The sequence below is a fragment of the Alexandromys fortis genome, unplaced genomic scaffold (genome assembly GCF_014885135.2).
Source record: "Alexandromys fortis isolate MF-2015 unplaced genomic scaffold, M_Fortis_MF-2015_v1.1 scaffold_239, whole genome shotgun sequence".
Lineage (NCBI taxonomy): Eukaryota > Metazoa > Chordata > Mammalia > Rodentia > Cricetidae > Alexandromys > Alexandromys fortis.
Genome location: NW_026068120.1, coordinates 1,603,428 through 1,613,127, shown reverse-complemented (window position 1 = coordinate 1,613,127; position 9,700 = coordinate 1,603,428). Strand labels below are relative to the sequence as shown.

The following is a 9,700-nucleotide window of genomic DNA, read 5'->3' as shown; positions in this document are numbered from 1 at the left end:
GTAAGCGGTCAGCTATAAACAAGAAAATTAAGAAATACAGAGAAAGATCAGGCAAGGTGTCAGGAGGGCTCGCTCTCAGGGCCATCTCCAGATATGAGATCTGCCTAGGGCATCAGGTCCTCTCTGGACTGCTGATTGCCAGGGGGACCACCTGGGGCTTCGCTCCAAGAAGCTCTAACCCCAATCCTTCAGCAGGCAAAAGCCAGCGCAGAGGCATTTTGTCACTACACGGCAGTCACTGCTGTGGACGTGGCACCCTCCCACATCAGTAAATGAAAAACTGCCTTTCAAATGTGTCCACAGGCAGATCTGCTGTGCGTTTTCTTGGTTGTGATTCCCTCTTCTCAGATATCTCCAGCTTGTGTCAAGCTGGCCAAAGAAACAACCAGGACAGTATCTAAAACTACAGTTCTATGTGCTTTTTTTTTAAAAAAAAAAAAAATTATTTATTGTGTATACAATATTCTGTCTGTGTGTGTGTCTGCAGGCCAGAAGAGGGCACCAGACCTCATTACAGATGGTTGTGAGCCACCATGTGGTTATCAGGAGTTGAACTCAGGACCTTTGGAAGAGCAGGCAATGTTCTTAACCACTGAGCCATCTCTCCAGCCCTGTGCTTTTTAATTATAACCCAATACTATAAGGCTATAATGATTTTGTACAGTGTCCCATATTTTTAAGATAAAAGATGATATAAGGACTATAAATACATATATTTGTCATTTATTTAATTTTGTAAGCCTTATTATGAAAAAATACTTATAAGGAAAATAAATGTTGCACATCAAAATTAACCAAATCAGAAGTCTGTAAATCTCAGGGCACTTCAGTACATTTAGAATGGCCATTGTGAAGTTGTGGCGCTTCAAGTTTTGTTTGGGTTTTGTTTTGTTTTTCATTTTTGGTTACTCGGGTGAAGGGTCTGTCAATTTTCTATATCTTTTCAAAGAATGAGCTTTTATATCTGTTGATTCTTTGTATTCCTTTCATTGTTTCTATTTTGTTGATTTCTGTACTGATTTTTATTATTGTTTTTACCATGGACTTGGTTTGGATTTAGTTTGTTCTTGTCTTGTCAAGTTTTTGAGTTGCATCTTTAAGTCATTGATTTGTGCTGGTGAGGGCATATTGCCCTGGCTGTTACTGACTGTATTTTAGGTTGGGTCTAGGCATCACAGATGAAGAGGACTGTGGTGAAGGCATATTCCCTGGCTCTTACTGACTGTGTTTTAGGCTGCTATCTAGGCATCACAGATTAAGATGACTGCAGTGACTCTGGGTATTGATACCTGCTCTTGTTTTTGTTGGGTGGGTGTCCAATTCCTTGGTGTCTGTTCCCCTTTCTGGATCTTAGAAAAGTATGGTGGTTGTGGGTTCCCTGATAGATAGCACTTCTACAGGTCAGTGTGTGGCAGAGAGGAGTTGGGATAGCTTAGGAGAAGAGACTGAAGGGTTGAGGGATCCACACTAAGAGGCAGGGTCCCTAGGAAGCTGAAAGTGTGGTGAGAGGAGGACTACCTGGAAGTAGGTTGCAGTGAGACAAAGAATAATCTGGAGTGACAGAGATGAACGAGCTGTTAGGAATCTAGGTCTGAGGCAAGAGTTGGGGTCTCCAGTGAGTTGAGGTGGGAGGACTGGCAGCTGGAAGCATGTTGTTACAGGGCTGAGGGTGATCCTGGTGGATACTAATGGAGGGTGGGAAAGAGAGTAAAATCACCTCCCTCTGTCCATTCTCTAGTGCCAGAAATGGGTCACACATAGTTTAGTTCTTGGCCAAAGGGCTCCCAGGGAAACCTTAAACAATCAGGCTATTGTAGTTCCATGTCTTGTTGAATACAAAGAAGTTGAGCCGATGCCTAACTAGAGCCTTCACCCATACAAACCAGTGTTCATGGTACTGTGAGTTATGCTGTGCTACCAGAGGAGAAAGGTAAACAACAACCCAACCACGAATCCTGCATTTTATAACCATGACCTGACTACATGCTACACTGGTGCAGTAGTGGGGCAGACATTGTGGGAGTAACCAACCACTCTATGATTGGATTTAAGGCCCAGTCAGTGAGATGGAAACCCCACCTTACACTGCTTGGCTGGCTGAGAACCAGGGACTAGATAGGCCGTGGGCCTAGGAGAAAATCATGTACTACTCTTATGCTAAGGGAATATAGCAATAAAATGACTCCCTATGACATAGATCATTGCCTTGTTCAGCCAACACCAGAGGAACCCCAAACTGGACAATGTGCGGAAAGTGAGAGGCTTTGGAACACTCAGTCCTAAGTGGGATGTCTTCATCACATCTCTTCTCTCAGAGTTCAGGGACCTATGTGGAAGAGGAGGAGGAAAAATTGTAAGATCCAGAGGAAATGGGTAACATGAAGGGAACAGTGTCTCTGAGACGCAACAGGACTGACATATGAGCTCACAGAGACTGGTAACATTCACAGGGCTACACACTTTCAAGTCAGGGGGGCAGGGAGAGAAAGGGGGGGGAAGAATAAGAAGAGAAACCTAAATATTCAAATAACATCCAGAAATGAGAGAAAACATGCATCAATGTCTTTCTGGGTCTGGGTTACCTTACTCAGAATGGTTGTTTCCAGCTCCATTCATTTACCTACAAGTTTTGTAAAATTTATTTTTGGTTTTTCAAGGCAGGGTTTCTCTGTAGCTTTGGAGCCTGTCCTGGAGCTAGCTCTTATAGACCAGGCTGGCCTCAAACTCACAGAGATTTACCTATTTCTGGCCTATCTCTCTCCCTTTGGGACTTTCAAGTTCTCTGCCTACTCTCCTCATGGGACTCTCTAGTGAGCCTGGAAAGACCCAGGCTACTTCCTCCTTTCAAGGCTTCCCAGAGCTCTGCCAGCTTTATTTGGTAGAAAATATGGCCCCTTGCCTTTTGGAGCCCATTCCCTAAAGAAGGATACCTTGCTCAGCCTAGATGCAGGGAGGGGAGCCTTGGTCCTGCCTCGACTTGATGTGACAGACCTTGTTGATTCCCCACAGGAGACCTTACCCTCTCTGAGGAGTAGATATAGGATGGGGTGGAGAGAAGATAGGGGAGGGGGAAGGGGAGGAGGGGAGGGAGGGGGAATTTTGATTGGTATGTAAAATTGTTTTTAAAAAGTAAAAAAAAATGTTAAATTAAAAAACTTGCCCTGATGAAAGTTATTTATTACAATGTGGTTTTATATTGGTCTACCTAATTTTTTTTTAAAGATTTATTTATTTATTATGTATACAACATTCTGCCTCCATGTATGCCCACACGCCAGAGGAGGGCGCCAGATCTCATTACAGATGGTTGTGAGCCACCATGTGGTTGCTGGGAATTGAACTCAGGACCTCTGGAAGAGCAGGCGGTGCTCTAAACCACTGAGCCATCTCTCCAGCCCTGGTCTACCTAATTTTTAACTATTCCTTTAAGAACCTTAATCACAGGGGCTGGTGAGATGGCTCAATGAGGCTGATGGCCTGACTTTGGTCCCAGAACCCAGGTGGTACAAAAACTGAAGTGAGTGCCACAGGTTGTCCCTGACCTCCATACTCACATGCACATATAGCAAATGGATAAATGTAATAAAAATATTTAACAACAAAAATCTTGCTGATTGCAGAGGCAGAAGATCTGTGGAAGCTTAACCCTGCAGCACCACATGCTGGAGCCTATTCAGCGCATCCCTCGCTACGAGATGCTCCTTAAGGACTACCTGAAGAAGCTGTCCCCTGACTCCCCAGACTGGAAAGATGCGAAAAGTAAATGCTTCTATTCTCCCTCAGCAGCAGCAGAATGACATAGCCAAATGGCCCTTTAGTTCTAAAAATGTATCTTATGTCATCACACGGGAAATCCTGTCAGCACCTTAATTAAGCAAGGCACTTTAAGTCGGGATCACCCTGGCTTAGAGAAATGCAAATTGTGCTTCCCTGTTGGTGGAGATTTCTGTCCCACCAGGTCCTGCAGTCGTCCAATTCCCAAAGAAACACACTGACACCTACATTAATTATAAACTGGTTGACCTACTAGCTCAGGCTTTCTTATTAACTAAGTCTTACATCGTACATAAACCCATTATTCTTGTCTGTGTTAGCCATGTGGCTTGGTACCTTTTATCAGTGAGGCATTCTCATCTTGCTTCCTCTGTATCTGGGTGACCACTGCAGACTGAACCTTTCCTCTTCCCAGAATTCTCCTATTCTGGTCGCTCAGCCTATATTTCCTGCTTGGTTGCCCCACCTATACTTCATGCCTGGCTACTGGTCAATCAGCATTTTATTAAAACGATACAAGTGACAAATCTTTACAGGGTACAAGACCATTGTTCCACAGTACTTCCCGTTCTGGATTCATGTTCATCACCAACTATGAGCTCTAAAACTGTAAGTTGAGATGTTTGGAGCAGTAATACAGTTGCCTTCCCATAGGTGTGGCTGATATCTACCAAGGGAGCTGAGAAGACATTTACTATTAGCCTTATGCCCCAAGATACACAGGATGTGAGGTGCTTTATTGTCTAGGAACATTTTCCTTCAAAAAATTTATTCTAATTGTGTTGGTCATCTTTAATTATTTCATTAGATAAGAATGAAAAGGTTTTTTTGGTTTTTTTTGTTTGTTTGTTTGTTTTTTCGAGACAGGGTTTCTCTGTAGCTTTGGTGCCTATCCCAGAACTAGCTCTTGTAGATCAGGCTGGCCTCGAACTCCCAGAGATCCGGCTGCCTCTGCCTCCCGAGTGCTGGGGTTAAAGGCGTGCGCCACCACTGCCCAGCTAAGAATGAAAAGTTTTTAAGCCTAATTAATGAGTTTCATTAATTCTTTAGCTTCTCATGCAGTTTTAGTTTTTTTGTGTTATTAAAGATTGAGCTCAGAGATTTGCATATCACATTCTAATATGTACATGGTGCACCATATGAAGTGGTTTTAAATCTCAGCACTAGGCAGACAGAGGCAGGTGGATCTCTGTGAGTTCCAGGCTAGCTAGGTCTAAATCGTGAGATCCTGTCTAACTAAACCAAACAAATAAGCAAAATGTTTACCTCCTCTCTAGTATAGTTTTTTTAAACTTCTCAAAAATTAGAGATGAGTAAAGCAATTTAAGAAATAGTCATGGTTCAGTATTTGGCCAGTGCTGATAATACCAGTGTAACGTGCTTCTCCTCTGTGTTCTTTCCTATGCCAGTGTTATTCTGAGGTAAGGACCCAAATCTCATCTAGAACACAGGCCATCTCTAGGATGTTTTCCCACCATGCCTATGACGTAGTGACCACGGAAACGGCTCTCTCTCTGAAGTTTGCATGAGTGTTTGACTTGTGATTATTCCCAGCCTGACACTTCCGGGACACTCTGCCTCTCCCTTATTTTCCCCCACGAGTGCTGGGTGTTAGTGGCCGAGCTTCTGGTACAGCTCTTCCTACACTTCTCTTGGCAGTTGCCCCAGCCTCTGCCATTTTGTTCTTCTCCATCCTGGATTCTGTATGTCATCCATAGAACTGCCTGTGCTCACATGGTCCTGGAACATGTAAAGATGCTCTGACCATGTCCTCTTGCCCTGCCTTAGGAGGAGTCACATTAAAAAAGACAAGGGGGGTCTTCAGAGCCCAACCTACAAATCAACCAGGTCACAGAATGTGGGACACATCACCTGCTCAGAGCATCAGGGATGCAGAGACAAACTCCTCAAGTCAGACCCTGCCATAAGGACACTGCCTCCCTCATCCCTCCTTACCATTAAGCATGGGACTCTACACAGCAAAGCCACAAAGGAATAGAAAGCTGTTTTTACAGCACCAGCCGCACAGGCTGGGGCCACTTCCAAATGAAAACAAAAATAACGTTAACTCTCCGGTTTTGAAATACTGCCATTATCCCTCTCTAAGACATTGTTGGTGGGCCCATAGACATACTGGGGAAAGCGGGGAACATAGCTTGGTGGTGGCCTCTCACTTGTAATCATGTTATCTCCTTAAAGATTCCCTCTTGGGAAGCCACACAACAGCCAGTCTGGCAGGCTTTCTGCAGATTTTCTCCATGTTCTTCCTGCTACTGTTGGCGTTCATCACATTCCTTGTCTGGCTTCAAATTGTTTTTCAACAGTCAGGAATATGCACCCAGAGGAGTGGTTTTTCTGTTCCTCTCTGCATTGTCATCTGGCTCTCTAGATTTCCATCTCCAGAGGCAGAAAATGCACTGGGCCAAGCCAGGCTCATTCTCAGTGGGACTGTGGATGGGTCCATCTTCACCATCGTCCCCAGGATGCAGGCCAGCCCTCCAGGAAGGGACAGTTCTTACAGAGGGAGATGAGATGGTCCTTGCGTGAAGCTGCCAAGCCATGGCTACCAGGGCATGCCAACTGCATGACTTAAATCCTGTGTACAGCACCATTTCAATATTCAATATTCTGAATCTAAAGATTCATTCTTGCTCTAAGTTATAGACATAAAATACTCTTCCCGGCTTCCCTTTGCTGAGGAAATTCTAGAAGTTGGGCTTTTAGAGTACTGAAAGTAGAAGATGAAGCAACAAAAGTATGTTCTGCTCAACAATGCAAAGAACACGGAAAATGTGGGCCCAAAGGAGTGGAGCCGCTGTTGCAGGACTTAGGCCTGGGAGGTGCTCCCGAGGGATGCCCAGCACAGGCCTCTGCCCCACAGTTCTTCACCCTCAGCCCCTGGAGCTCCACACCACACCACAGCCTTCCCTTTCCCTCCCAGCACTCTCAGGCTGCAAAGCCCTCAGACTCTCTCCATCCGAATCAGGCCGGCAGACTTTCCCAAAGAAAGCTGTTGATGTTTAGTAGGAAAAGTGTCCGAAGTTTGAGTCACATGATCTAGGGCCAAGTTACACCATGTCCTCATTTCTGTCATGTGACAAAAGGAAATGAAGAAACTCACCAACTAGTAGACAGGTTTCTCGGGAGCTACTTTCCAAAATGTTCTGTGTACTCCTTGAACTGTTACTAGTACCAAACTCTATGTAGAGTAATATTTTCTCCTACAGATACCTATGATATGGTTTAATTTATAAATTAGAGAGTAACAGAAATTAGAAATTAGTGACTAACTATGGAATAATTTTAACTGTGTGCTATAATAAAATTTAAACTTCTAGCTTTTTTTCCGGAAATTTCTATTGGCTATTTTTGAGCTACAGCACATAAGCAGATGGTATGGGAGTGCTGTTTATATGAAATCACCCCTGGCAAATGCCTCAAACCTGGTAATGTACACTGTAAATGCAAGTTCATTTCTAAGGCCTGTTATATATTAAACTGCCTGGGAGGCTGATCATCACGTGTGCTATTTTGGAAGTAAATACCCTGCAATTGGAGATACAATTCTAACAGATAACTTGTGAAAACTGCGTACCACAGACATCTATTGTTTTTGATCTCTGCTTCTATGTTACTCTAGTAGCACAGGAAAGACAAAATATTTATTTACTTTTCTTTTTTCCCACTTAGAGTCACTTGAAATTATATCTACAGCAGCAAGCCATTCTAATAGTGCAATAAGGAAAATGGTAAGTGGCTTTAGAGGATATGGGAAGCTTCCAGTTAGGCAGCAATTGGGATATAGCCTCTGACCATTGTAGATTTAGACCAAAATGAACAGGGACAGGTGAGCAGCAGAAAGGAATTCCTACCAACTCTCCAGTCCATTCCCCTCTTTTCTTAGCATTCACTTTATTGATGCATGTTATACCAAAATGAAAACTTACTCTCCGTATCTATTAAATTATGTAGATTTTAGTTAAATTTAAATTACCTTCTTAGGGGGCTGGAGAGATGGCTCAGTGGTGAAGAGCATTGCCTGCTCTTCCAAAGGTCCTGAGTTCAATTCCCAGCAACCACATGGTGGCTCACAACCATCTCTAATGAGGTCTGGTGCCCTCTTCTGGCCTTCAGGCATACACGCAGAAAGAATATTGTGTACATAATAAATAAATATTAAAAAAAATAAAATAAATAAAATAAAATAAATTACCTTCTTATAGTTGATCTTGCTGTATTTTGTTTTAACTTCCCAGGAGAACCTGAAGAAACTCTTAGAGATTTATGAGATGTTGGGAGAAGAAGAAGACATTGTAAATCCCTCAAATGAACTCATAAAAGAAGGCCAAATCCTCAAACTAGCAGCTCGGAACACGTCAGCACAGGAGCGCTACCTCTTCTTAGTAAGTTCAGTAGTGTCAGCCAGTTGCACACCAGCAGTTCCCTGAAACCCCCGTGCCTGTCTTGGGGAAGTGACACACTCTTTTACTTCCAGAATAATTGCACCCCACCTGCTCTAGTCAACACTGGCTCTTGCATAGTCTTTTCTCCATCTTTTGTGGTTTTCCCTGAGCCTTGAAGTAGAAGATGGATGCAGGTGTCTATTTAGAGTTGACCTCTCAACCGTCACTTACTTTCAACACCTTGAGCAGGCATGAATCTCTGCATTCACTGCAAAGAGAAGCTTCTTGGATCAGGGCTGAAAGTAGCCTTTGTTTATGTATATGAGCACAAATGATTATAAAGCAGATTCACACACAACATGTCCATTTCACAACACAGCAGTCATTGAGTACCACATGGCTTCTTTGACAAATTTTCCTCTCACAGAATCCAAATCCAATCAGAAAGCCTGTGGTTACCCCCGTATCAGCCATGCCACTGTTGTATACTAGGCGCATCTTATCTAACAGGTTGGTATTGTAGCTCACAAGGCCCACATGGAGATGAGAGCACTGACGACGTCTGTCCTGAGCAGCCCACATAGCACCTTCCAGTACTAGAGCTAATCAATGAGAAGGAAGCTTCCAGTTCAGTTGTCAACTTCCCTATGCCCTGCATCCCGAATGTGTGATGTATTCAGCAACAGGGTCTTACTACGTAGTTCTGATGTGGAGCCCAGAGCAGTGGCAGTAGTGTTTGTTGATGCTGCATGTTTTTCCGATAGTTTGAATAGCAATGGAACATATACTATGAAAATGGAACTCACGTCAAGTGTTAAGTTCTAATGATGATTTTGGGAACAGGGAGAAGTGTAAAGTATATTAAATGGAGAAAGAAAGTATTCAGATATGTTGATATTTTGTGTGACTCCTGCTGCCTAGTGGTTACTTACATTTGTCCCTTGGTTTAAGTGCCACCTTGTAAAAATGCTAAATTAGTCTCTATTTTTGTCCAGCAGACCTCGGAATATTTGGAATTGTTTATTTTGTCTCACAATTCAGTCACCCTGTAGTCGTTTATTCTTCCTTTTTACAATGAATATTTAATTAAATTCTCAGTGTGGTGCTATACACCTATGTCCCCAGCACTTGGGAGTCTAGACAGGATTGTAAGTTCAAGACCTATCTTAGTTCCACAGTGAGACAATAGAGAGAAAGAGAGAAAAGTTAGATATTCTTTAAAAAAAAATCAGTGGCATTTCTGCCCAGAGTTACATTAGTCAGACTTTGATTTTTTTTTCATAGAGGTATCTATTCTTTTTTTTTAATATAATTTTTTATTGAAAAAAAAATTTCCGCCTCCTCCCCGCCTCCCATTTCCCTCCCCGTCTCCCTTCCCCCCCCCCTCCTCCCTCTCCTCTCCCCCTCTCCCCACTCCTCTCCCCCTCCCTCTCCAGTCTGAAGGGCAGTCCGGGTTCCCTGCCCTGTGGAAAGTCCAAAGTCCTCCCCACTCCATCCTGGTCTAGGAAGGTGAACATCCAAAC

General features: G+C 43.4%; 1 protein-coding gene across 9 annotated transcripts in view; it reads left to right on the top strand.

The window, feature by feature from the left end:
• The window catches only part of Fgd4 (FYVE, RhoGEF and PH domain containing 4), a 146,190-nt gene that overhangs the window by 119,846 nt on the left and 16,644 nt on the right, over positions 1–9,700 (top strand). For 8 of the 9 annotated variants that reach the window (XM_050125134.1, XM_050125141.1, XM_050125137.1 and 5 more), the window contains 3 exons: positions 3,621–3,759; positions 7,465–7,523; positions 8,031–8,177. In XM_050125134.1, the coding sequence (XP_049981091.1) occupies positions 3,621–3,759; positions 7,465–7,523; positions 8,031–8,177 (345 nt within the window). Of the gene's footprint in view, positions 1–3,620; positions 3,760–7,464; positions 7,524–8,030; positions 8,178–9,700 lie in introns of those variants that run through there. The other variant, XR_007589158.1, reaches the window with a different exon arrangement.